The sequence below is a fragment of the Brassica oleracea genome, chromosome C3 (assembly GCF_000695525.1).
Source record: "Brassica oleracea var. oleracea cultivar TO1000 chromosome C3, BOL, whole genome shotgun sequence".
NCBI classification, from domain to species: Eukaryota; Viridiplantae; Streptophyta; class Magnoliopsida; order Brassicales; family Brassicaceae; genus Brassica; species Brassica oleracea.
The window spans coordinates 38,243,315-38,270,307 of NC_027750.1; the positions used below are offsets into that span (position 1 = coordinate 38,243,315).

General features: G+C 39.0%; 7 protein-coding genes across 12 annotated transcripts; 1 reads left to right on the top strand and 6 right to left on the bottom strand.

The window, feature by feature from the left end:
• Positions 1-2,117: 2,117 nt before the first annotated feature.
• On the bottom strand, positions 2,118-4,081 carry LOC106328037. The gene is made up of 4 exons (XM_013766394.1): positions 3,945-4,081; positions 3,104-3,865; positions 2,824-3,013; positions 2,118-2,564 (listed from the first exon to the last, which is right to left on the bottom strand). The coding sequence occupies exons 2-4, from the start codon at positions 3,844-3,846 to the stop codon at positions 2,346-2,348; spliced, it is 1,152 nt and encodes a 383-aa protein (XP_013621848.1). The 5' UTR covers positions 3,847-3,865; positions 3,945-4,081; the 3' UTR covers positions 2,118-2,345.
• A 140-nt stretch (positions 4,082-4,221) lies between these two features.
• LOC106330558 lies at positions 4,222-4,590 on the bottom strand. The gene has a single exon (XM_013769006.1). It carries the CDS (start codon positions 4,588-4,590, stop codon positions 4,222-4,224), a length of 369 nt encoding a protein of 122 aa, XP_013624460.1.
• A 3,513-nt stretch (positions 4,591-8,103) lies between these two features.
• Positions 8,104-10,125, bottom strand: LOC106330560 (nucleolar and coiled-body phosphoprotein 1-like). Its single transcript, XM_013769007.1, has one exon. It carries the CDS (start codon positions 10,123-10,125, stop codon positions 8,104-8,106), a length of 2,022 nt encoding a protein of 673 aa, XP_013624461.1.
• A 1,124-nt stretch (positions 10,126-11,249) lies between these two features.
• On the bottom strand, positions 11,250-13,816 carry LOC106331997 (AT-hook motif nuclear-localized protein 6-like). 2 transcript variants are annotated; one of them, XM_013770444.1, is made up of 6 exons: positions 13,658-13,816; positions 12,993-13,471; positions 12,408-12,493; positions 12,163-12,291; positions 11,916-12,077; positions 11,250-11,831 (listed from the first exon to the last, which is right to left on the bottom strand). In XM_013770444.1, the coding sequence occupies exons 2-6, from the start codon at positions 13,426-13,428 to the stop codon at positions 11,451-11,453; spliced, it is 1,194 nt and encodes a 397-aa protein (XP_013625898.1). In that variant the 5' UTR covers positions 13,429-13,471; positions 13,658-13,816; the 3' UTR covers positions 11,250-11,450. The 2 variants fall into 2 exon arrangements, with proteins under 2 accessions (XP_013625898.1, XP_013625897.1); XM_013770443.1 differs by having other exon boundaries at positions 12,408-12,502.
• An 853-nt stretch (positions 13,817-14,669) lies between these two features.
• Positions 14,670-17,283, bottom strand: LOC106334075 (65-kDa microtubule-associated protein 9). The gene is made up of 10 exons (XM_013772430.1): positions 17,238-17,283; positions 16,936-17,004; positions 16,389-16,859; positions 16,083-16,292; positions 15,851-16,006; positions 15,458-15,772; positions 15,305-15,392; positions 15,140-15,213; positions 14,978-15,052; positions 14,670-14,897 (listed from the first exon to the last, which is right to left on the bottom strand). Exons 2-10 carry the CDS (start codon positions 16,993-16,995, stop codon positions 14,718-14,720), a joined length of 1,629 nt encoding a protein of 542 aa, XP_013627884.1. The 5' UTR covers positions 16,996-17,004; positions 17,238-17,283; the 3' UTR covers positions 14,670-14,717.
• Positions 17,284-17,605: 322 nt separating this feature from the next.
• Positions 17,606-20,026, top strand: LOC106327999. 4 transcript variants are annotated; one of them, XM_013766347.1, is made up of 12 exons: positions 17,606-17,983; positions 18,091-18,222; positions 18,311-18,470; positions 18,554-18,653; positions 18,735-18,823; positions 18,904-18,982; positions 19,079-19,147; positions 19,226-19,273; positions 19,396-19,442; positions 19,562-19,655; positions 19,742-19,821; positions 19,893-20,026. In XM_013766347.1, the coding sequence occupies exons 1-12, from the start codon at positions 17,821-17,823 to the stop codon at positions 19,894-19,896; spliced, it is 1,065 nt and encodes a 354-aa protein (XP_013621801.1). In that variant the 5' UTR covers positions 17,606-17,820; the 3' UTR covers positions 19,897-20,026. The 4 variants fall into 4 exon arrangements, with proteins under 4 accessions (XP_013621801.1, XP_013621800.1, XP_013621797.1 ...); XM_013766346.1 differs by having other exon boundaries at positions 19,900-20,026; XM_013766343.1 differs by having other exon boundaries at positions 19,928-20,026.
• Positions 20,027-20,093: 67 nt separating this feature from the next.
• LOC106327998 (LRR receptor-like serine/threonine-protein kinase ERL1) lies at positions 20,094-26,153 on the bottom strand. 2 transcript variants are annotated; one of them, XM_013766341.1, is made up of 27 exons: positions 25,724-26,153; positions 25,232-25,370; positions 25,069-25,140; positions 24,924-24,995; positions 24,763-24,834; positions 24,575-24,646; positions 24,418-24,489; positions 24,274-24,345; positions 24,116-24,187; positions 23,966-24,034; positions 23,808-23,879; positions 23,657-23,728; positions 23,499-23,570; positions 23,340-23,411; positions 23,187-23,258; positions 23,025-23,096; positions 22,880-22,951; positions 22,723-22,794; positions 22,557-22,628; positions 22,396-22,467; positions 22,249-22,320; positions 22,090-22,161; positions 21,928-22,001; positions 21,721-21,855; positions 21,293-21,631; positions 20,850-21,223; positions 20,094-20,771 (listed from the first exon to the last, which is right to left on the bottom strand). In XM_013766341.1, exons 1-27 carry the CDS (start codon positions 25,794-25,796, stop codon positions 20,430-20,432), a joined length of 2,913 nt encoding a protein of 970 aa, XP_013621795.1. In that variant the 5' UTR covers positions 25,797-26,153; the 3' UTR covers positions 20,094-20,429. The 2 variants fall into 2 exon arrangements, with proteins under 2 accessions (XP_013621795.1, XP_013621796.1); XM_013766342.1 differs by having other exon boundaries at positions 20,850-21,220; positions 25,724-26,151.
• Between the last annotated feature and the right edge of the window lie 840 nt (positions 26,154-26,993).

The window sequence follows — 26,993 nt, forward strand, 5'->3', positions numbered from 1 at the left end:
TCACCAAGGCTGCAAGGCAAAAGACAATGGAGTCCATTCATATCAGATTGGGCCTCATTGATCTTGGGAAGAGAAGCAGCTGATCCCCTTAGTCATGAGATCTTTACTCTTTTTCCCTCATTAAGGTTTTGTCCCAATGGGTTTTCCTTAGTGAGGTTTTTAATGAGGAAGATCTCATGGCTGTCCAAGCTTAGACTTTCACAAAGCTAAGCTTGAGGGGGAGGGTTGAGATGAGTTGAAGATATGAACATGAAGAGATAAGAAGTGGAAGAGAAGAGGAGGAAGAGAGTGAAAAGACTTTGGGCAAATATGGTACGGACGTCCGTACAAGGCCGTACATGGCCGTACCGTCCGTACCTAAGGTCTCGACCAAAGGTTACCTAACCTTGACCAAGTGAAACGGTAACAAGCAGATGTTACCTTGAGGGCTTAGTGGAGAGGATCAGATCGTTGAGTGGATAAGGGAAGAGCAAGACAGGCTGTGACAGGCTGTAAAGAGCCAAAGCATGTAAGGCTTCCCATCCGTCCATTCAAAAGCGACCCTTGACTCCACATGCTTCAATAGTGCTCCTTTCTTCTCTTGTAAACCCTTATGTCTCTCTTATAAATATGTAACCTCACTCAGCAATAAGATTAAGCAGTTCTGAGTCTCTTTAATCTCTTAATTTACAATGATTCTCTCTTAGATACTAATCGGCTCTCAAGTCTCTTAATTGTTCACAATCTCTTTCTAATCTCTACTTAAACTTTCACTTATATTCTAATCACTCTAAGGATCTCTAAATCTTATAGATAGTTTCGACGACTATTACCCAAATATGAGTAGATAATTAACTGATTAATTAAAAAGAAAAATAAATGTTGAATTATAAGAATCAGTGAGCTGTAATGTCTAGTGCAGCAGGGGCAATGGACATCTCAATGAGACTAAATATATATATAGAATAAATCATTTTAAAATGTACGTAGTGCAACAAAGAAGTGAATTAAGATTTGATACACATCGTAGGACATAGAGAACATGGGTCCATGTTTATTCTGGCAACAGGCCTGCAGATTTTCTTACAAGATTAGATTCTTGATTTCATAAAATTAAGTAATTAGAACGTACGGTTTTGATTAATTGATATATATATATGTGTGTACATATACTAAGTTCTTGATTGTACAATCTAGTGACCGTCCTGATCTCTCGTACAGGTTTCCATGAAGCTTCATATACACTTAATCTAACTATGCATTACAATTGTTAACTAAGAGAAAGTAAATTAATGTTAAGCTACATATACTGCTGAAACATATACCTACATAATATAAAATATCAAATGGATACAAATTTTCTTGTTGTAGAAACCATCCTAATCGAATTTTCGTGGATTTATATATTTGATAAAAGGAATTTATACGTACTTTAAGTTGATATATCAAAGTGGTGATTGCTACTAATGAATGCGGTATAAAAAAATAATCGTAAAGGATGCGTTTGAATCCAAAGGCACAAAGAGCCATACTGCCATAGTGTCCCATGCTGATAGATACGATTCAGAAAGAATGCTGGAAGAGTTTTGGGTTTATCAGAGACATGTTCTTGCAATTGATGAATATCTTTCAATGTATAATGTTTTCTTCCATTTGAACTAGTTTCATGCATCTGTCATTATTATTGCTTTATGTACGTTCCTTATCAAGATAAGGGTATTGGAGATTGATTTGCCATACCGAACTGGTCCAAAGATCCAAAAAGATTTTGATCTGGTTTAAACTTTATTTAGTATAAATGTGTTTTACAAAAAAATATATATATATAAAGCGAACGTGAGATTGGGATAACGTCGAGGAGGAGACAACGATAGGAAACAGTGAGTGGCTACAGATTCTGTTTCGACCATTTCAGGAGACATCATCTTTTATTACTGCTTTTTAATATCATGGATGGCTCCTGTTTATTTTAAATATTGCAATTTTTATATTAAGTGAACATAAATGTTGAAATAAACTCAAGTTTTGGTTTAGTTTTTTAGACTTCTAAACCCACTTAAGATTTTAAAACTTTTCTAGAAAACTTTTGTATAGTAGAAATTTCCAATATAAGATAAAAACATAAAGATAAGATATGTTTCTGTAATGTTTGGTCTATAACCTCAGAAATTCTGAAATGTTTGGGTCTTAAGATTATTTGAACCACTGGGCCACAGACAAAAGCAAGAGCTAAACAAAAAAAACAAAACAAAAACAAAAGCTACGGATCTTACTATTCAACAAGGCAAAATAGTTTCAACTTTGACACTCCCCAGGGGAGACATAACATTCCAATTACCGTTGATGGAGTCTGTTTTCTAGTAACTTCAAGGGAGAATCTTACGGCGGCGACGTGGTGCTTCACGCTTAACATACATCTTCTCCACTTCGTTGAGAGGCCGACTCGATCCATCAGGAAGACTGACAAACTTCCAGCCACCTCCATTTCCACGCTTGCCTTGAGGACCCAATTTCTCAACCGTGATTTTCCATCCATCTGATGAACGCCTTCTGCTGTACTTGTGGCACTTCACTTCTCCTTTCCACTGGTTTAAGACACCAAAAGAGAATGCATATTTGATATCATCAAAAATCAAATGATCAACCAACGTCTAACGACTTTACAATAACACGGTAGGTCACTTGATAAGACATGATGAAGTTTACAATTATCCCAATTAACCAAGCACCACGAACACTTGATAATTAACATATAGAGTGGAAGCTGTCCTGTGTTGATCGACCAAAAGGTAGACTGGTTTGCTAAGTCAATGCATACTCAAGAGGGCAAAAGAAGGGACTTACTTTCAATTTGTTGAACTCGAACCTCCTGAGAAATTCTTCGTAAAGAATGTCATCCTCTTTCTTTGAGATCTCATAGTGGACTTCATCCATATCTTTGATTGTACCATCCCATCCTTCTGGCATGACCTTGAAGTCGGGCTTGTAACTGAGTGAGGCCACATGAAACTCCCGGTCATGTGATACAAAGAACCTGCATGAGGTACACATTCAGTAAACTACCCAAGTTGAGCACACACACAGAGACACTCCATTTCAATACCAAAGTATAAAGCACACTTACTCAGGGTACTCATCAAGCAAACGCTCAACGGAATCATCCAAGGGACGACCAAGCTTCCTCTCCTCTTCCTCTTCATCCTCCTTAAGAAAGAGAATGGCGTGAACACGCTGCCTCATGATCCTATAATCCTTAGCAAGCCTCTCAACGGTATAAACCTCGGGATTCTCTTTATGCAACCTGTACATCTCAGTCTTCTCAGAGTCCTTAAGATAAGAACCTCTAGCACCAGGCTCCTTGACTTGCTTCAGCAACACACTCATCTCCATCATCTTCTGCTTAATCCCATCAACGAAAACCCTGCTATGCCTATTGTCTTTCTCAATCTCCTTGATCATATCATCATACTCATTCATCTCGTTAACCATAGCGACCTCTCTGGGACCTAACTTGCTCATCACATCGCCTGAATCAGAAACGGCGTTTTCAGAAGAAGGATTCTGACGGCCAACGGAGACACCGTCGAAATGCTCCTTGCTTAAACCAGTGGACCACATCGATTTGTGATCCCAATCAAGATCGTCAGATCCTCCTGTAGTACCACCACCGAACGATCCTCCCGTTGCAATATCCCAACCGTTCTCGTTGCTTCCAGATCCATCCGAGCTTGATTTCCCGGAAAATGCTCGGTTTCCGAGAGATTGGAAGATTCTTGGAGCGTTCTCGATCAGGGAGCCAGACGCAGTCGTGCTAGGGTTAAGGGAAACCGATTGTAGACGAGGAATCATCCTACTTAGCTTAAACATTGCTACTGATGTTCAAACGCTGAAACGAAATGAAGATAGAAGAGCTAGTGACTATCTAATTAACAGTCTTAGAAACTACAGAGAAGATCTATAGATACCTGATACTAGGAGATGGAGCGAAGATCGTTATCGTTCGAGTCGAATCTCCGATTAATCGGAATCGCGATGAAGAAGAAGAGAAGACCAACGGAGCGACTGCGCTCAAGGAAGGAAGGGGAAGGGTTTTAGATTTCTCTTTTATTTATTGTTTACTCCCTGTATTCCATTGGTTCTTATAAAATGTAAGCTAATGATTTTTTTTTTTGAAACACACTTAAATTAATTCAAATCAAAAGGTTAGGTGACAGCCATAAAAGCTTCAACATCTAACAAACATTATTGTGCTAAACTACGAGCAATGGTGTTTCTTTCTCTAGGGATCCAACAGAACTTGATTACATCAAAAGAGCTAGCCAACTCGCAAATATCTGCAACTATGCCATAGATTTCGGGTTTCCAAGGGCCTGAGTTGATGGCTTTGATGAGTTGTGAGGAATCCGATTCACAGATCACCCGCTTCACTCCCTTCTCCTTGCATTTTGTCAGAGCATCTCGCATTGCAAGTCCTTCTGCCGCTAGGGCAGAGCCTACAAATCTCTCATAGCCCGTGTGGGAGGATGAAACAGAGGTACCTATCGAGTCCCTCAAGGTCCATCCAAATCCTGCTACCTTTGTGGTTGTCTTCCAAGCCGCATCTGCATTCATGATTGAGTAGTTCGGAGGTCTTACTATCGGCGCTGGGGTTCTTTGGGGGTTTACGCCTTGCTTTGGCTCCTGGGCATGTAGTCATTCTCTTGTCATTCTCTTGCCAATTTAACAGCTTTCGTTAATGCTTCCTCCTCCGAGAGGGACTTTCCTTCAAAGATAAGCTGGTTGCGCTCTATCCATATCTGCCATATAATCCAAGGTGCAAGTTGTCCCGCTACACCTGTAGGAGGGAGACAAGGTTTTCTACAGAGATCTAGCCAGATATCCTCTAAATCTATCAATCCGCTATCCCCGAGGGCCGTCGCAAAGGGAGCATTTTCTCAATCTTCTTTGCGAAAGGGCAGTGCAGGAAAAGATGATCTATAGATTCCGTTGATCCGCATCTCTTACAGCTGACTTCTGAGTTGATATGGCGCTGCGCTAGGATCCCTCACTTTAAATCTTTAATTTAATTCTTTTAAGAGAAATCATATTTTAAAACATAAACATATAGTCATCAAATTATCATGTTGATAACTGAACAAATAAACTATGTAAACTAAATCCAATATAAAACTGAAATAAAAACCTCTGAGAATATAAAGATATATAAAAATAATCTAATCAAAGTTAACTAAAGTAATAGAAAATTAAAAATATCGTTAATAATACTTCTTAAAAATAAAGGATGTAAATTAAATCTAATATAAAACTAAAATTTAGTATATTGTATGTTGATAATATGTTTATTTCAAATATTAACAAAAGCACATTAGTTTCTTGGTTTGGTTTAATTCGATTCGGTTCAGATCGATTTCGGTTTGGTTTGTTCGGGTTGAAAAAATCGTAAACCAAACTATTTGATAATAGAGTTTGGTTTAGCTTGGATCGATTCGATTGGTTCGGTTTGATTCGGTTCGGTTCGGTTTTTTGGCCCAGCGCTAGTTTTTTCTTTCAAATGACGCACATGGATATGTACATTTTTTTGTCACCCTGTTCTTAAATAATCTACAAAGCATCGAAAAACACTATACAGTCAGTTTATTAGTCTAAAAAATTGTAGATCTCAAGTAAGATTCCTATTCAGTAGAAAAAAAAAGAAGATTCGTGGCAGTCAATAATATTTTTAACATAGAAAAGACAAAACAAAACCCAACAAGTTGAGATGCAGTGTCTCGCTCTCTCTCAATCTCATGGCAAAATATAGTTTGGTGGATTGCATAAATCATCACATCTTGGCCGCCAAGAAACCTTTACTTTTTTGTAGTCAAGTCAAAAGCAATTGTCCCAACAAAGACGTGGTCAAATAAAAGTCCTCTGTCCTCTAATCCAACCTCTGTATATATAAACAGCTAAACACACCCACACATCAAACCAGAATCGATGATTTCGTGGCATTAATCGACTGGCCAGATGCTTCCTCATACCGCTTGAGGAGCTCTCGAAGTGCTCTGCTGCTTGTCTTGTTTGCTCGGATAAAAAACATTGTGTCATCCGCGAAGAGGAGATGGTTGATTCGGGGGCAACCCCGTGCCACTTGAATTCCTTTTAGGGAACCCTCCTCGCTTGCTCTGTTACATAAACCCGAAAGAACTTCACTACACAAGATGAAGATGTATGGTGAAAGAGGGTCTCCTTGACGGATGCCTCTGCTCAGTTTAACCCTTCCCCTAGGCGAGCCGTTGATGAGGAAGGAGTATGTAACAGTGGATACACATTGCATGATTAATCTGACCCACTTGCTGTCGAAGCCCAGTTTCACTAGCACCAGTTCAATAAACTCCCATTCGAGTCGATCATAGGCCTTACTCATGTCGGTTTTCACCGCCATAGAGCACCGTTTAGCCGCATCCGAAGTTTTCAGAAAATGTAGTACTTCATGCGTGATTAGTACATTATCGGATATGGCACGACCTGGAACGAAGGCCGATTGATTCTCTGAGATGATACCGGAGAGTATCGGCTGGAGCCTTCTTGTAAGCAGCTTGGAGATGATTTTATATTGCACATTACACAGCGCGATAGGCCGGTAGTCCACTACCGCTTGCGGGCTTTGAACCTTAGGGATCAGCCTGATGTTAGTCTCATTTATTTGCCGGGGGATCACTCCAGACTCGAAAAAACCTTGGACTTCTCGAACGATGTCGGGGCCAATAGTTTCCCAGTTTGAATGGAAAAAACTGGCGGAGAAGCCATCAGGTCCGGGTGACTTGTCTGCGTGAATGGAAAAAACCGCCTCTTTGATCTCCTGAGCTGATGGTCGGCTGATTAGTTTGATGTTATCCTCCTCGGACACCATTCTACAAAGGGCATAATTCACTGTCCCTGCTCTATTACCCTCGACAGAAGTAAACAGTGAGTGATAGTACTGGACCACGACTTGAGCGATCTCATCCTCCTTATATACCATTTTTCCCGAGTTATCCTCTAACACTGAGAACGAGTTAGCTCTGCGTCGGTTTTTGGAGACAGCGTGAAAGTACCCTGTGTTGCGATCCCCCAGTTTTAGCCATAACAAACGGCTCCTTTGCCTCCAATACTCCTCCTCGGCTTGGTAAGCTGCCTCTAGATCTTCATTTATCTGTTTAATCCGGACTTGGTCACCATCTGGACTCATCAACGCTATCTCCAATTCTTGTTTCTTCTGCTCTATAAGAACTCTACTGTTGCGGTACTGAGATCTGCTCCACTCAACTATTGCTGTTCTCGTTAAAGCTATTTTGTCTCTGATGGAGTTGCCCTCTGCGCTCTTCCAAACTCCCTCCACGAGGGTCTTTACTTCCACGTTTCCTTTAAGCCTACGATCGTACCGGAACATTCCCTTTCGTTTCTTTCTTTTCGGCTCAACGATGGTGACGATAGGTCTGTGGTCAGACCCTTCATAGGGCAAATACTCGCTTCGGGTTGTGGGAAACATCTCAGCCCATGCACTGTTTGCTGCTGCTCTATCCAAACGACAACGAACCAGGTGATCTCCCCGTTTGCCTCTCCAGGAGAGAAAATCGCCTGAATGCGGTAAGTCATATAGATCTCCCTCCGAGTAGAATGTTCTCAGGTCCACAAAGGAGCCCTCAGGTCGAGCAGGGCCTCCTTCTTTTTCCGCATTGTTTACTATATCATTAAAATCGCCGGTAACAAAATAAGAGTCATCTCTGTTATTCATTAGCGATACCAGCTGTTGCCAAAACAATCTCCTCTTTACATCATCAGTGTCTGCATATATGAAAGCAGCAAAGAAAGACTTTCCCTCGTACTCAATACATGTGTCGATAAAGTTCGCATTTGAGGTGAGGATGTGAAGCTTGATTTCTTGTTTCCAAAAGATGGCTAGTCCTCCTGCCCCATGGCCCGTTGGCGGTATAAGATGGTGGTTCTCGTACCCCAGTTGCTTTGTTTTACTGAGGACATAAAGGTCGGGATTTTTAGTTTCCGATAGGAAAAGAATGTCTGGAGAAACTGAGCGTTGTATCTCCTTTAGACGTCGAACTGTCTGGGGATTCCCTAACCCCCGACAGTTCCAGCTCGTTATCTTTAAGGACCAGGAAAGGATGGAGTCCGAAAATCCATCCTCCTTCGGGTAGTTGCTGGGATCATGTGAGAAATTGGTCTGTTCTCCGAGCTTGAAGTCGAATTTGTATTCTTTGAGGCGCCCCTAACTGCTCCGTTGGAGAGTGGTATCGAGGGGCCAGCCCCCGCTTTGGGCTTTGCCTTTGTGGTTTTTCTCTCCTTTGTTGAGCTTTGCCTTCTCACAGGAGATGGCTTGGACGTTGGAACCCTTCGCTTTTTTGCGACCACAGCTGGTAGTGATGGACCCACTTGAGTCTTTTTTGCTCCAGCAGGCCTTCTCGGCTTACTCTTAGCTCCCTGGAAGTCTACTCTCTGTTCCTCATCACATAGTTGGTAAGAATTAGGTCCCAGTCTTTGGGAGACATGAATGTGTTCCGTTGGGGGTACTGTATGATCTGTCAGCTCCTGATCATTCACTGTTAATGGTGAGCTTGAAGCAGGGCCTAGTCGTAGAGTGGCTGGGATGCGTGTCTGTGAAGCAACGTTCTGGTTTTGCTCTGGCGATCTTAACTCATGTCCTGGATAGGAGCCTTGTCCTGATCTAAGTGCAACGGAAAGACGCTCTTGTAAGCTCTCCTTGGACTTGCTTTGTTCTATCTCCAGTTGCCCCAATCTGGGAGTAGCTGGGATCCTTTCTGGTGCGGTTGTTTTCTCTGTTTCCAATTGGTGTTCCTGGCTTAGTGCTGCTCTCGCCATCTGAATGGCTGACTCTTCCACCTGACCTTTTTCCTCGGCTTGTCTTAGTCTCTCCTTGCGCGCCTCACTCTCTGTGGGGTCAGAGCATTTTGTATATTGGAGCATCACGTTCCGAATCTCCCCCATTGCTTCCTGTATAGCTTCCTGAGGGATTGGTTGTTTATCATTTTGGGGAGGAACCCCTCTCCTTGAAGTCTCAGATTGATCCCCATTGGGGTTACGGTCCAGATTCTTTGGTTCCATTGGTTTGCGACTTACTTCCCGATAATAGCTTCTTCCTTGAGAGATATCAGAGTAGCTTGGTTTGTTCTTTCCCCGTAAATCTTTATATTCTCTCTCCTTTGTCATTCTGCTGTGCTCTTGAGCTTGATGAGTCCTTCGAGATGTCCCCCTTTCTTGCCATTCTTGAGTTTTGGTTTTGTATGGTCTTCTTCCCGAGGTTCCTCTGTGGTCTCTGGACTCTTTTCTTTCCCAAGCATCACTTCTAGTGGTTGCAGAGAACTGGAAAGCCGGAGTCTGTTGTCTCTTTTGTCCTCCTTCTTGTCTAGATTCGTTGACAGAAGTATCCGATGGTAGACCTGTCATGCGCGCCTCTTGCGCTTTCTTTAAGGCTTTGTTTTGTGCTTTGGCCTCCAGACAATCTCGTAGTTCGTGGTCCAATCTGAAGCATTTGGAGCAATGACGTTCTAGTCTTTCATAGACTAGTTTTGCGGTGACTTCTTCATCGTTTGGATATTCAATCACAGTGGACGTAATTAGCGGGAGGAGGCCATTAACTTGAACTCTCATTCGAACCGAGAGGGGAGTTATCTCTGTTTTTTCATAGAGACCAATGTCTTCACCGATGGTTTTGATAAGCTCCTCTGACCAGAGATGTATCGGTATACCTTGTACCTTTATCCAGAACGGGATAAAGCAAGGGAAAGATGGTGATATGGTTGGCTCCCATCTTTGCACAATGACCATCCATCTTGAGTAGTGATATGGCCTCTTTTCCAGGACTTGTATCAGGTCTTCCTCTTTTTCAAATTTGAATTGAAAGAGACCGTTTCCCATGTCTGCACCTACTGGTCGGACGTCTGATTTCCAGAGTTCCGTGAAGAAAGCTATTAGTGGCCAGACTCGTTGCGCATATGGGTTCGTTACTCTCCCTATCAGCGTGAGGGAATGTTTGTCGAGGATTTCAGAATCCACAGGCAGTTGGGCTTTGACTCTAGCTGTTCGGGGAGCATGATGAGAATCGAAGCATACCCTTTTTCCTTTTTCTTCTGCAGAGATTCGTTTGCTCATCTTTTTGTCCAAAACAAATCTTGTAGAAATCTTTGGCAGTGGAAGCCTGACTGGAACCCCGGTCAGTATTCAAGTAAATTTCCTTCTGGATGTTGCTGTAAGCTTGAGGATTGTGTAGTTCAGAACTGGAACCCCAATTCGAAAACTATGAAGATGAAGCCTCTTTAGTTAGATCCGCTTGTGCAGAGGAGGTTGGATGAATCGTCTTGCTTTGCCCTTTCTAGTATTGCAACACTTTTCATCTTCTTGTCTTTCCGGCGAGGTATACGGTGGTGAAAAAACGGACCCTCCGACCAGAGTCAGGGGTTGAACCCGATGGTTATACACTCAGAGCTCTATATTGCCTGGTAGATACTGCCGAAAACGGCGAAAATTTGAAAAGGAAGGGGGAAAGTTCAGTCTCTTTCTTCCAAAAGAGAGAAAAAGACACAGACAAACAAAAGAGATTAGCTAAATGTTTATCGGGTAAAGACCACTCTCGGAAGCAGGGCCTGGGAGCATTTTTTTTACCGCTTTTCTCTCATTTCGATTTTTTTTTTTCAACTGAATATTGTAAGCTAATGATTTGTTTTTAAATTTCCTGCATAGGTTTTAGAACCCTGAATCTTGAAACAAATAGTTATATCTACAATATTGCCACCCCCACATCCCTTAACGCCTTCCCTAGATTCTCGATACTGGATTGCAAGTCTCATACGTGGATTTTAGGCTTTGATGAATGTACTTTGTTAAGCTTATTTATTCTTATGTACTTTCTTAAGCTTATTTTGTGACCAACACTTAATTTAATAAGCACACGCTTGTTTTGACTGAACAAAAAAATACCACTCCTCACTAACCGCTGCTGCGCTGCACTTGACTGTTTACGAGATGAAATTGAATTATGCATAGCGTAAGTAATCTCCAGTAGTATTTAAGTAAAGTGTATATAAGAGAATACAAGTTTGTAGAGGGGAGAAGAGAGACTTCCAATACCATTCTCTCAAATCCTTGTAATCGCCTTTCAATAATCAAATTTAATCCTTCACATTTTTGCTATTGCGTGAGATATTGACTTCATATAATTAAGAATCACAGTTTAACAATGTCATATGCAAAAAATAGTAAATTTTAATCCCAATAACAACAGCAACCATAAAACATTGTTTAGTCGATGATTTGAACATAGTTAAGCTAAACCGATCACAAAAACAAATACTCTAGGAAACACACACAGGAAGCCAAGTCTCAGACTCTAAAAAAAAAAGCAAAGCAAATAATAGCTGAAACATTTTTGACCTTAAAGGTCCCTCTTACTTTCTACACGAGAGAATTTGAAGAATTGCTCAACCACTAGTAGATAGGCTCCTGGTATCGCCAGAATCATCATCACCACCATCGTCATAGTCATCTTCGTCTTTGTTAGTACCCGTGTTCACATTCCCGTATCCCTGAAAGGTCGTTGTGAAGTTGTTCATACCAGAATTGTCGTTGTTGAAAGAAGAAGGCATTTGAGATATCGGTCTCATTATACCACCACCTCCACCGTAGGTTTGTTGTTTAGGTTCCTCTACTGTGGCCACCAACGGAGAAGTAGAATTCACGGTGGTTATGGTGAAACCCGGAGGTGGTAGTTGTTGTGGTGGAGGAGAAGCCTCGATGATTCGAGGTTTCTTCTTCTGCGTTTGTTCTGCTTGATGCATCACAATGAAACTTCCCATTACCACCTGTCACAAATTATATTAGACTTTTCTATACGCTGAATTAGTAAATACATTTTTTTTCTTGGATTAAATCAAGATTTGTGTTACCTGGACAGGACCGGCCGCTATAAGCATACCGGCAAGGCCACCGCCAATGATTTTGCCGTTTGGTCCGGCTAACGAAATGCTCATACCACCAGACCGACCTTTGGTTCCTCCGTTTTCAGTAGGCATAAAGGAACCAGATAGCGAAAGTATCTCAAATCGACCCTAAGACGAGAAATTAATTTGATTCAAGAACCACCAAAAATCCCATCAAGAAATACAGAAAATATATTTTCAAAGTTAGAGTTACCTCGTATGTAAGGGTGCCGCCTGAAGTGGTAGCTTGACGAAGTGTGACGTTAGAGATGCAACCAGTTGCAGAAAGAATGCATATAGCTCGAGATCCTTGCGAATACGGCATAACCTTCATTGTCACATCCTTGTAAAGAAAAATATACATTCTCAAAAAACAATGATAACCAAAATCCAATACCAAATTTTTTACTACAAGAATGGTAAAAAAGAAAAAAAAAATTGTTAAGAGCAATTTATTACCTCACCGGCATTGACAGTAAATTGATGTGTTGTGAAATTTGCACCCACATAGCATGAGAGCCCAGGAGGAGGAGGAGGAGGAGGAGGAGGAGGAGCTGCAAAGAGATAGAAACAGAACATTAATGTAATTGACTTTGACCAATCAGTGTTAGCCTTTAAAGAACATACAAGTCCCTTTATATCCACCAGAGTCAGTAATTAAAACAGATCTAACCAAAGCCAATGATAAATCTTAGAGATCTGCTAAGCACTCTTATCCTCTAAAGAGAAAAGGAAGAGACAAGAGATTATTCTCTCAAAAAATTTAAAAAAGAAATCTTTTTATTTTTCAGTTTGGTTCGGTCAGCATCATCAGATTCTCTGTATGGTCTAACTGGTCTGTTTGTAGGCTTCTTCAGACAAAAGTGTACCCAGCCAAATCCAGTTATGTTAAGTTGGTCCCACTTCCCCAACATCTCAAAAAATATACACATAACAATCACATCAACAGATGATAAACCCAGATCGGATCAGATCAGATCTATCTCACTAAAACCGATGCACACAGATTAAAACACACACAAAAGGGATTACAAGATTATTTACCTGGGCTGCTTCCATACTCATGAAAGTTGTGAGATTTCTTGATGATATCAACACGCTGCTGCTGCTGCTGCTGAGCTTTTCCTCGTTTCCAATGAGAGTGATGATTATAATCTCCAGAGAAGGGAATCGAAGATGAGATTGGTGTTGGAGAGAGAGTTGGTCTCGAAGCCCTAGGGTTCAAACTTCCATCTGGAGCGTACTTCCTCGGCCTTCCTCTCTTCTTCTTCGTCAGATCTGACCCAGCGCTGGAGAGCGGCGGAGGTACGGCGGCTGGGCCAGGATTCACGGTGGTTGAAGCCGGGGTCGGAGCCGGAGGAGGGGGAGGAGTCACCACGGTCGTGGGGCTTACGAATTGGAGAAAGCTAGGGCTTTGTTGGAACTCTGTTCTTGACGCCAAAGCTTCATCTCCCTTACTAATACCACTTTTATCCTCCATATTTATTTCCACAAATTCCCAGAATTGGCAGGGGAATTCTTCCCTACAATTCACCACGAAAAAACAATTAAGATGAAGAAAAAGAAAGAAGAAGACGAAGAACAAATTAACTATGAACAAAGTAAAAAGATTACAAGATAGATTAGAGACAAAAGATAGATGAAATAGCTCAGAAAATCAAAGATCATAGCAGAATTTTTTTTGTTAGTTTATAGATTTGGTTTCTTACTTTCAACGAACTCTGGAGCTGAAAACCAACACTATCCTGTAGCAGCGTGGAGATTAACCTCTCAATCTCAACGGAAAAAAAAAAAAGAACACACCAAAAATTACATGCAATTATCCCCAATTTTTCTTTTAGACAACTGAATTTAGGGTTTTTGCAAAGAAATAAGGAGGTTAAATAAATAATGGAAAATTTCAGGAAAAAGAAATACAGTAAAATATATAAAAATATCATCTAGACAGTTGTATTATTTAATACGAATATTAAGGATTTAATTATTTTAATATCTATATAATAATTACAAAAATAAAAGTATTGATTTTGGTTTAGGGAAAGATCACGTCCGTCTTGGAAACTCAATATATGTAATTAAATAAACGAAACTGCTAAAAAGACATTAAAGTGAAATTTCAAAAAAAAAAAAAGAATACCAAATTCTGACAATTTCTTTTGTCTTTTTCCAGTTAATCACTTTGTAGTAACGTTGACCAAAGAAAATAGTTTTTAAAATCTACTAAGACCAATTAATTTGCAAGATAAGCTAAATCTTTTGATACAAATACAATCATGCAATTGTAGTAAAATTTGAGTGTCAAAGTTTATATATGAAGTTTAAAGATTTCATATGAGTACAAAGCTTAGAAAGATAACTGACATTGATTTCTTCAACAAGTGCATTTGGTCGGTCAAAGTCAATTTTTCTTTCCGCAACCCAAACAGTGTACCTATTGGATCCGAGTTTGACAGAATACAAATGATCCAATAATCAATCAGATTCCTTTCTTTGTCAGAGCCGCTTACTAATTAGCATGTTTTAAGCATAGAAAAGTTTGATTTTAACAAAAGAGATATGACTTAGTTTCTAGACGATGTGTCTCTTCCTAATCTCTTTTGTTTACATGCTCTGTATAATAATGGTGTTGTTAAGAACAAAGTTGAGGTAACGCCACTGAAAAAAGAACAAATATTCCTACAGATTCTTTTTTATGCAAGAAAGAATCAATTACCAGTTGAATACACGCAAACTAAAAGAATTATTTTGAAGTCTTTTTGCTCCATCATTTTAGCCATAGCGAGATTGAGATGTAAAAGATTTTGCTGAGCGAGGCGAATCAGTATGAGGGGATGATGCAAATCTCTTGTGATCAGTTGATACTTTAAGACCCTTTTTCGCGCTTTGAGGTCTCGTAGGAGTTCCTTTATCTTGCTCTGATGTCACTTGACCTTGAAGTTTCTTCAGATCCTGAAAACAACCACAATCCAACAAGCAATTTTTTGGTGATTATTGGAAGAATATTGATGCAAATGAGTTTAGCTGGATACCCTTTTCCTGCGACGTTCTTGTTCTTTCTCTTCTCTAAGTTCTGTATATTCTTCAAGCATCCAAAGTAGACGATTCTAAATGAAGAAAACAAATAAAAATCATTTAGCAAGGATATAAGAAGTAAGAGAGGATATTGTGTGAGGTAAGAAGATAAATCATACACCATCAAATAGAAACTCAGCTTCTTTCTCTGATTCCCAAATTGTGATTTTGGAAACTAATGCTTCAACCATAGCTAAGAAGAATTAAGACATTTTCAGTTGATTAAAAAATTCACAGAGATAACAATCTGAAAAACCATTTTGGGATCATATGTTATATGAAACCTGGAAGTTTATTAACAAGTGCTCTAGCTTTCTCTGCACGTTTGAGGATTAAATGAGATCCTTTTCCAGCGTTGTATCGGTTTTCATCCTATACAAATCATAAAATCCATAAATAACCACAAAATATAAAGATCAGGAAGAGAGACACAAAACCTGATTGTATTCTTCAAGCCAATTCTCTTCCTCACAAGCATTCAACCATTTCTCAGCTTTTTCAAGAATCTCTTTTCTGCTTAAAGCCTCCTCTTTCACTTTCCCAGCTCTATACTCAATATGTTCTAGTATATTTTCAGGGTTCACATCTCCTGATTCAATGGCTTTAATTACATTCTCCACTGAGATATCTTGTTCTTCAAGAACAATGTGTGTTCTTCTGCATATCTCTTCAAGTTCTGACCTCTTCTTTAAAACAAGTTCTTTCATTTTGCTCCATTTCAACTCCTCTAACCGACATAGCTCGGCCTTAACCTTTTTAAGCATTAAACCATAAATCAGAGAAAAAATCTTAGAAATATTAGAAACTAGTTAACGCTGATGTGAATGTACCTCTTCAAGCAAGTCTGTGGAAAGACTATTGGGTTTGGTTATTTCAGAAACAGTCGCAGCTATATTACATGAAACGTTAATGAACTTCTGTTGTTCTTCTGCTGGTGTATCCATTAAATTCCAAAACTCAAGCATTGTCGTCACAAGATCTTGTAGCTGCAATCAATAAAATGGCTAAGAACAAAGAGTATAGTCTTAAGATACTGAAGAAGTTTGGAAACATTTAACTTACTTCTTGCATCCTCTGTATCTTTGTCTCATGCCATTGATTTACTGATGAAGCTAACTTGTCAAGTGTTTCATTACTTATACTTCTTGACCCTTCTGATTCTACTAAACTTGGGTGAATCTTGGTAACTGTTTCTCCATATTTCAAACCAAGCACTGAACAAAGTGATTCCAGAGTTCCTAGATGATCTTGAATATGTTTCATCCGGGTTCTCTGAGCCAAAAAAAACCTCAAAATTAATATTAATAATCTGACAAAGAAATTAAATCAAAGTTAAAACTTAAAAGTAATATGTTAAGTTCAGGAAACCTTCTCTTCTTGAAGTGTGTAAAGCTCACTGTGTAACTCTTCAAGCTTTCTAAGAGATAAATCAGACTCATCAACAGAAAAATCAGATGAACGAGTATCATCAGATTCTCCATTTATCTCCTCGCTTATACATTTTATATCTTCAATTACTTGAATAAACTGATCCTTCCTCTCTGATTTTCTCTTTTCCATATCTTCAAGTTTCTGAAGAATCTTTACTAACTCTTCTTTCAAACTTCTTCTTCCACTTTGATCAGATTGGTGTTGTCTTCCAAGACTCGATGGCTCTTCCATTACAGAACATATAGCAATAACTCTCGACTTTGAATCAACAATGTCTTGTCTTAGCCGATTCCTCTCATCTTTTACCTTTTCGATTTTTCGACTATAAACTGCTCTGCATTCGTCTTCAATTTCAATCAAAATCTTCTCTCTTTCGGTTTCAGTTTCTCCAACCTCGTCCCATATAACCTGTATCAAGAAACAGAATCACATTTGTACAAAGAAAAACTTTTCTTGAGGCTGAAGCAATCGCAAATGAACAAACCTCAAGTTCTTGAAGAAGAGATGAGCAGAGTGATTCGATTTGAGTTTTGGACATTATCATCTCCAAACTCTGCCAACAAATATCGTTACAATCATAACCAAATTAAATTCAGAGTTATTCCTCATTCGCTATCTTATTCAAATCCTGTATGGAGATGGTCTTTTTCTTAAAATGATAACAAGTTTTGGAACGTTCATTTAATTCCAAATGAATTTGCAAAAAAAAAAAAGGGGAATATTCACTTTTTAATTTCAGACTTTTTTTTTTGAAATGTTACAGGAAAATGGAGGAGAGACCTTTACCTGGATTGAATGATGACACAGCCGTTGTTATTTTCCTAGAAAAAAGTTTTGGATAGAAACAAAAGGGGATTCAATGTTTTAGTCAAAAGACTTACAGGTAAGTCGTTATAACGAACGCTACTTTCATATATTTGGTTTCTTCCCCATATCTTTTGAAAGTGCAATATTCTCCCTTGAGTCAGAATCCAAGGAAAACAAAATTTATTGTATAGAAAAACATTGGTTTGTGGAAACCATTTATTATACTAAGGGGTCTACTTTATGAATTTTCAAAAATAAAGAACCAAATAGAAAATTCAGAAATTAAAATTTATGAGCTGTACATAAGAGCAATGACCACCGTCGTTTCACATCCGCGCCAACTGAATTTAGGGCCGTTATCTTCTCCTTCCTCTCTCTCTCTCTCTCTCTCTCTCTTCTCCATCTCTCTCTCCTAATTTTCTGGACAAACTCTTTTTTCCAGAGGTTCTGCGGGAAATTTCTTGGAGGAGGAGGAGGAGGGAGAGAGGGAGAAGAAACATCTCCGATCCTTTTGTAATTTGGTTGAATGTGAATCTCTCCCACCCCGTTTCCAGCCTTAATCATGATTCCGAGTTTATCTGGAGAAGTTTTTTCGTTTGAGGAATTCGACATTGATTTCGAATTTGACGCACCTCGTTTCTACGATTTCTCCAGACCAGAGCTCGATTCCGAGACAGAGGAGATCGAGTTCTGGTTCGAATCCGCTGGAAACTATCCTCCTTCGCGTAAGACACACGCAAAGATTGTTTTTTTATTGCAAAGCTTTGTCCTTTTTCTCTCTCTCTCTCTCTCTTACAATGTTTTTTTTTTCTTGTCTGGTTATTTTATTCAGCTTTTAGCCCAAAGTGCAATTGGAAACTCGAGCCGCTTAAGCAAATCACAAACATCATCTCCGAAACTAAGCCTGTTGAGATTTCAAAACCGGTTATAGAATCCGGTCTGAATCGAAAAGATCAATACAACGGTAATGATGATGATAATTCCTCTTTCTACACTTGGTTTTGCATCAATTCATTATTGAGAGGCTTTAAGTGTGTATTTTTGGTGTTCAGGGTTCATTTATTATAACCAAACTGTTAAAGATGTCTCAAAGACCAAACCCAAATCAAAAACGAAATCATGCTGTAGCTCAACTTTAACAAGACCTACGGCTTCTTTACTTGCAAGGCAGAACAAACCATTAGACGTTTACTCTGTTCAACTTCTGACTAGGTACTAATGAATGAGTAATTACTAATGTGAATTTGCTTTTTATTTCTTTTGGCTTCAACAAATGTTTTTATTTGGTGCTTCAGATGTCAGAGATCATTAGCAAAGTTTGGTGGTAACTTATCTCCGATCTTAGACTCTAAGTTGCAAAACAAAGACACCAAAAGGCCAAAACTGGAAGCTAAGGTCTGTGTTATATACTACATATTATGGACTTTGAATTTGTTAAACTATAGAAATCTTTAAGCTAATTGTTACTGTGGTCAGGTGTCTCGAGTTAACTCCAACAGAAGATCGAAACTCACTGTTCCAAAGGAACCGAATCTCAGAACTGCAGAAAGATCTGAAAGACACAGGTAATCAGAATGTGCTGCTGCTTGTCAACAAGACAGTGTTTTTGGCTTCGTTATAAACATGTTTTCTGTGAGAGTTTCAGGTCTAAGCTTAACTCAGAAACTGAGCAGAATGCAAAACCAAGGATTAGTTCATCTAAAAGAAACACTACGAACAAAAATGTACACTTGTTCACTCTCTTTGTTTTTCAATCTTGTTACTACATTCTCAGAAGCTGTAGTTAAGAAACAAAACTAATGTGTTGTGTTCCTTTGCAGATTAAAGTTGAACCTTGTTCAACACCTTTGCCAAAAAGTAATACTCCACGGTCTCAAGATCTTCTTCAGGTATGACTAATCTGTCATATTATTACTAGTCGTAAGTTTCTTATCCACCCCACATGAACTAAGAAAATTTCGATTCAGGAATTTGGCTTAAGAACATTACTGAGAGCAAAGGAACGCTCTTCAAATGTAAGTCTCAAATCCAATATATAAAAAGCCAATTTTCAAATGTTCTCTTTTGCCGTTTTCTAACTTCTAGGCCTCTATCTATGTTGGTTGACACATTACTTAAATGATGTCTCACATTGCAGGCGAAAATTGATGCCATACAAGAGAACATTGCTACTAACTCCAGAACGTTAGTAGTTCATAGCTTTGAAACTCCATGATGCTACTACATTTTCTTGAATGGCCTTAGTCTAGTTTAGCTGCTAGAATCCACTTTCCCAACAACATTCTCACGTACATTCTCTGCAGGCTAAAACCCACTAAATCCCCAAAGGGTAGGTTAGTCAAAGGAAATCACAGCAGCCAAGTGTCTGGATTTAATATCTGCCCTCTAGGCTCAGCGGTAAATAGATCAGTTTTCTTCTTAAAGACTGATGAAAAGTCCCATTGTATATTTAAACAACTCTTAAAACTTCCTTTTCTTGACAGAAATCAAGCAGGGAAAAACTGGGTGAACCATCTAGCATCAAATATGGAACACCAAGCTCTTACAGGACAGATATTAACAGGTAACTAAAAACCAATCTACTTGAACCTGTTTCTAAGCTCCACTACTTCAAACAACAACAGCCCATAACAGATAGCAGACATTATTGACTATATAATTTGAACAAGAGCATGGATTTATGCCGGAAATTCGATTCACAGGAAGTGTCAGGGAGCCTAATCATTGCTTAATCTTCACATTGAAGATGTTATGATCATGTTTAATACAAACGCCTTCCTATGTCTATATATATATATAGAAACGTGTATACTTGTTTAGATATATGCATAGCCATAGAGAAAGTGATTTCATTGATTTTTTGTTGTGGGGTCATACATATGTAAGCTATTAAATCAGAAGACTAAAGACTTTACAGTACTCGTGAGCAATATTCTTGGGAGAAAACAAACATTAACTTCACATATCCTTTTCCATATAACCTTTGTTCTTGTCTTTAATGCTTCCCACACCAAACATACCTTCTTTTTCCTTACCCAAAATACCCCTTGTACTAGTCTAAATTATTAACTAAAAAACCATCCTTTGCTTCTAATCAGCAACACCAACTTCCCTGGGAAACAAGAAAGCAAGGCAAAAACCCTATAAGAAGCTTCTTTCAAAGTTGAAATCTTATACGCTGCTTTTGGAGATAACTTCATGGAACTGATCAAACCATTGCGATCCTTCTTCACTCCTCTCTTGCTGCTGCTTTTGCTGGTCCCTAACTCCATAGACTGTAGGCTTCTTTGATGGATCAGGAGAAGGGAGCTTCTTGGCCACTTGCATAGATGGAAGAAGAGAGAGCAGAACCCTAGAGACTTCAAGCATAGTGGGTCTCTCTAAAGGGTTTCGCTTTGTGCATAAAAGAGCTAGCTTGAATGTCTTCCTGATATGTCCCAAGTCCATACAAGTCACAGTAACCTCTGGATCAACCGCTTCCATCACAGTATTATCATCAGCCTTTGACAAGATCTGCAACACAAATTTGACTCAATAGTTCAAGACCATACAAACAAAACTATATCTATAATTTTGAAGTGATTCATGTACCAGTTGGTGCAAGTTAGATTCGTTATCCACAGCTTTCTTCCCGGTAAGAAGCTCAAGAAGAACAATCCCAAAGCTGTAGATATCAGATTTCTCATTGAGACGTGAAGTGCGAGCATACTCTGGGTCTATATAACCAATAGTCCCCAAAACATAAGTGGAAGCATGCGTTTTGCTCGTTGGTATGCTCTTAGCAATCCCAAAGTCTGATAAATGCGCCACAAAGTTCTCATCAAGAAGTATATTCGATGACTTGATGTCACGGTGGATGATCCGAGGAGTGCAATCATGGTGAAGATAGGCAAGTCCTTGCGCAGCTCCAACAGCTATCTTCAACCTCGTCTCCCAATCAAGCTTCACTTTCTTAGATGTCCCTACTTAAAAAAAGAAAACAAGTTAAAAGCTGTGTATTACACTCCATGAGCAAATCATTCTTTGGAACTTACCATGGAGAAGGTCCCAAAGAGATCCATTTTCCATGTAATCATAGAAAAGAAGGTTTCCAACGGAAGACAAGGCGTATCCGTGCAAGCTGACTATGTTTCTGTGTCTGATGCGTCCTATGGTCTCGAGTTCTGTCTCAAACTCACGCAAGTTGTGCTGATACTGGTTGTAGAGTCGCTTGATAGCAATAGGTCGGGAAGTTTTCAAAGTGCATTTGTAGACTGTGCTAGAAGCACCGTATCCAATAATGAACTTCTCGTTGAAATTCTCTGTTACTCTCACGATGTCATCGAATGTGTGAATCGCCATGTCCATGTGGAGAATCACTAACTTGGTTGAGCCTGAGAGGATCAAGAGCAGAGAGGTATTCAACATCTAAAGATTAGAAGATGAGTTAAGAATTACTATGAAGGAAGGCGTCATTCATTACCTTCGGCTTGTTTTGAGGAGGAGAAGCCTTTTAAGATTTCCTTCCGTTGCTTAGATTTGACAACCACGATGAGTATCATACATAGGAGAGTGATGATACCGAGAACAATGCAGATCACAACAGCTTTGGAGAATACTACAAAGAAGAAGAAAAGAAAGTAAGTTCAGATACTGAAGACAATGCTTAGAGAATAAATCTAGAAGATACCTCTGGACTTAGGCAAAGAAGGACCGCAAATAGATCCAACCCAATTTCCACAAAGATATGGATTCCCAAGGAAGCTATACACAAAGAAAGAGAACCAGTTTTACATCAAAATGATATGCTGATTGATCACAATGACCGACTAGTGAGGGTAGCTTTCATTACCTGGCTGGAGCAAAACGTGAGAAGTTTTTCATTTGTGGGATTATCCCGGTGAGATTGTTGAAGGAAACATTCCTACAACGTTTTCAGAAGAAATGTTGGATTGGTAAATCTTCATAACAATATCAGAAAAGTGAACATATTACTTGCAAGAGAACTTACAGATTGATAAGAGTGAAGCAATTTGTAAGCTGATCCGGGATTTTCCCATGGAGCTTGTTGTTATTCAATATTCTGCATAATTTTTTATAAGAACTACATTGACTTTCTGTATAGAATGGGAAAGATAAGATCATATGGTTAGCTTACAAAGAGTTTAAATTCTGCAACTGGCCAAGTTCAGTGGGAATAACTCCGGAGAGCAGATTGAATGATACATCACTGCAGGAGTAACAGAGAAGTCAGGTAGAAACAGATGGTTATGAGTTATGACTGTTGATGTAATGAAAAGTAGCAACTTTGAGCCTTACATCATCTGAATGCTTCTAAGGTTCCCAAACTCTGCAGGCAGTTGTCCATTAAGATGATTCCGGCTGAGATTTCTGTTCAATCAAGCAGAGTACGCAAGTTAATTAAAAAAAAAACGAGACCTTAAGCCTAACAAGTTTGCAACCTCCGGGTTGGATGAGGACTTACAATATGAGAAGGTGTTCTAGACCACCAAGGGTTAATGGAATAGACCCTGAGAAACTATTGCCAGACAGATCCCTGGAAATAAAATAAAAAAAAACTACTTATGTTTAGCTGGTGCAAGTACAAAACCAAAGGATGTAACAAAATGGAGAAGACATACAGTTTGTCAAGATTGATTATATGTCCAAGCTCAGCTGGTATTTGACCCTTGAAATTGTTCGATGAAAGATTTCTGCATTAAAAGGTCACTAAAATGTTTACAGAGATGCAATGTAGTCTAGTGCATTTTAGAGAAGGAAGCTCACAGATAAGTCAAGCTCCCAAGATTGCGGAACGCCAATGGTATGGATCCATTCAAGAGGTTCCCATGAACATTGCTGAAAGCAAGTGAAAACCGAAGTTAAGTTTGTGAATATAAAGAAGAGTAGACAATAATTTCACGAAGATTCATTCACATCATAGCTTACAATTGATTCAAGGCTGCACATGAGCTGATGTTAGATGGTATTGGCCCTACCAAACGGTTGTTGGCAAGATTCCTTTCATGTTTAAAACAATGTTGCCATAAATTAGAATGAAGGACTCTTACAGAAACCAAAAGAAAAAAAAGGAAAACTCACAGTTCAAACAATTGCTCAAGCTTCCCAAGCTCAAGTGGGATACTTCCCACTAGTTGATTATCGTTTAGTTGCCTGCCAAATTTGGAAAAGAAACCAACAAAATGAGTATACGAAGTGCAAAAGCTAAGTAAACAGATTTAAAGTTTGAAACAAGCTTACAGGTAGCTGAGGCGTGACATGTTGCCTAGCTCAGGTGGAATGGGCCCAGTGAGTTTGTTGCCATGAAGATACCTATTCCAACAAAAAACATGCATTTAGACATGCCACAAGCTGAACATAAGAAGCATTATGTGGTTTATACAAAGAAGAAGACTCACAGCTTCCCAGTGAATGAGAGATTGCCAAGTATAGGTGGGATAGGACCCACTAGCTCATTGTCACTCAGATCCCTGGGAATGTGTAAATGTCAAATGAGCCAAGTTCGATATAACATTTTGGTTTTACTTTATCTTTATGAACAGAACTTACAAAACAGCAAGAGCCTGCATTAGACCAATAACTTCAGGGATTTTTCCTGTCAATCTGTTTCCTTGTAGTGACCTTCAAGAAAAAGATAATACAAAACTCAGTAACGGCATTTTTTATATTCATCTATCAAACTAAGGCTTAAGTGTCTCAGTACTCACAGAGTAGCAACTTGAAGAAAACCGATGTTGTATGGAATCTCTCCAGTTATCTGATTATAAGATATGTCCCTGTAAAATTGAAAAAGACATAAGTCCACAGTACAGTTCTATGCTGGAACTCAAATGTTTATATAAGAAGCAGACACATACAGGATCTCAAAGCTTGTGCAGTTTCCTATGCTCTCCGGGATAGTTCCAGTTAGATTGTTGCCTCTCACATCACTTGATCAACAAAATAACACATTAATTAAAAACTCATACATTAAAAAATAAACTCTAGAGAATGCAAGGGTATAGGATCCACTTACAAGTACCACAAACCAGTGAATTGACACATATCAGAAGACAACGTTCCAGTCAACATATTCCCACGTAAGCCGCTGCAGAGCGAGAAAAATCCTTCGGTTATGGTGTTATCTTAAGAAGTTGAAGGACATGAGTGGTGAGCTTACAAGTACTGTAGAACTTCATTCCAGTAGAGTAGCCTTGGTATCTCGCCCGTTATATGGTTCCCTGCAAGATCACTGCAACATCATCATGATTAGAACAACATACAGTTTCCAAATTTGATGCATATAAATAAATAAAAGTAGGTAAATAATAACTCACAGTATCTTAAGATTTGGAATCTGTGTTAAGGTTGCAGGTAGTGGGCCTGTGAGCTGATTGTTCTTCAAGTTCCTAATACATCCCACAAGTTGAAAGGTTCAGAAAAAGCACAACAAGACAAAAAAAAAAAAAAATGGAACTTCAAAATCAGGGGAAAAGAACAAAAAAGGTAATAGTATAACACATACAGAGTGTCCAGCTGCTTGAGTTTGGAGATTGAGAAGGGTATGTCTCCATATAGCAGATTATCAGAGAAATCCCTGTGACAATAGAGCAGCAGCATATGAATCTCATATACTATAAGACTTGAAAACATGTCCTTTTTTTTTTTTTATAAGAAAGGACTTACAGATAAACAAGAGAAGCACAGTTTCCAATCTCATCTGGAATTTGACCAGCCAATTTATTCCCTTGCAAGTCTCTGCAAGTAAGATAAGATAAAAAGGCCTTTTAATAACCACAATCTACCACTATAGAGAGAAGTAGACAATTACATTGATTGCAAGTTCCGTAGATCTCCAACAGCTGGAGATATCTCCCCTCCAAGGTTCAGATTCGATAGATTCCTTGAAAACAAGAACAAGAAACTATTATGACCTTCAAAAAGACGGATTAGAGGAGAGAAGACATTCATTAGTACAAAAAAGAGATTCTTACAGAGTGACAACGGAGAAGCTAACGTTGTCGCAGAAGACACCTCTCCAGGAACAGAAGTCACTGTTGTGAACATCGTCCCAGTCCAAAAGCATGTTCACTACGTTGCTGAATGAACCTTTTATCGCCATCAAAGCTGTCCCTGTGGATTAATTCGAAAGCATTCTTCTTTAGTTAATAACTAGATTCATATACGAATAAATAAATCGTAGACACATTAACAAAAGAGATAGAGCTTGGGGAAAACACACAATCTTTAAATGGTCCTGGAACAGGCAAACTCCTCCTGTATACTAATAATCATGATATATCATATTTCTTGGGAAATAGTTAGAAAAGATTGCATCTTTTTTTGAAGAAGAAGAAGAGGCCAAAGCTAAGTATTGGGTATAAAAAAGTTTTCAACTTTTAACTCTTCTTTCTCGGGGAAACCAAACTGTTTTTAAACAAAACAAATGTAATAGGAAGAAGAGACAACAACATAGAGAAAGAAACCTTCGTTGTTCATAGGAGAAGCAACACCAAGCAGAAGCATGAAAACCACCATTAGCTCCATCATCTCCTTCATTTTTTTCCCTTCGTCTTGTTCCTTCCTTCTCTGATACTCCTTTTTCTTTCCTTTTATGGTAATAAGCCAAAACCACTCGTTGAAGCTGTTTCTAGTTAGAAACCGAAGAGTAAACTTCAAAGCAGACAGGAAACAAGAAAAAGAAACGAAAGTTCAGGTTCCCTCTGCCATTGCTGGGGAGAGAGAAGTGAAACAGCACAGGAGATTAGCGTGACTAGCAAGAAATGCAGAGCCAGAGATGTTAAAGAAGAGAGAGAGAGAGAGTTGAAGAAAGATGGAGAGTGAGGTAATGCACAGTCTATATAACTAGGAGGGCTGAGTCCATGAGAGAGAGAGAGAGAAACTACGAAGACCACGACAAATCTGTCAGAGAGAGAGAGAGAGTATATATAAATATCACTTAGCAGCATTGATCAAACATTAACCCTGATACTAATGTCACGTTAGCCACTCTGCTTCAGATTATTAGTACATGATCACATTCATTAGTTAATAACTTAATGTTAGTAGTTAACGGAGGAGTAACGGCGTTAGGAATATTGACAGGTTTGATTTTGACGGGGACATGACCCGCCGTCGGTTGTAAACGCCGTTTTCCAATGCTGGGGACGAGTGCGATTTTACAATGCGTGTCTGATCTTACGGTGGATAATTCGTGTACACGGTTAATAGCGTGGGTCGCGATGTGGAGAAACTACACAATGCTTTTTCTTGTGAAAGTTAGTTAATGCTTTGATAGTGATTGGGAAACACCGGTTGGACCGGTTTAGGGTTCTGTGGTTATCCTTTTTATCGACCGTTCGTTTTCTAGTGATTAGAAAACAATAACATACGTTGATGTGATTTTTTCACTCTTGTATAGAGACCATGTCACATGTTGGTTTTTTTATGGATTGTTTTCACAATTAAAGTTGCACAATGAAGCGAAAAAATAGGTGAAGTTGTACCTTGTGATAAATACGAAATAAAATAAACCTTATACCATAAGTCCAAAAGTAAAATAATCTATGATTAGCGTTGTATCTAATTGAAATGTTTTTGAGAAAATAGTTTGGTATAAGAAGGATTTTTCTGCACTTGTTTGGATCTTTAGGTTACAGTCCTTTTACGTGTACAGTCGTACTACACAGTCGTAACCTCCCTATCGGTCAAACGTTTGAATCTTTTTGTATATTTTGAATATTTAGGAAGACTATA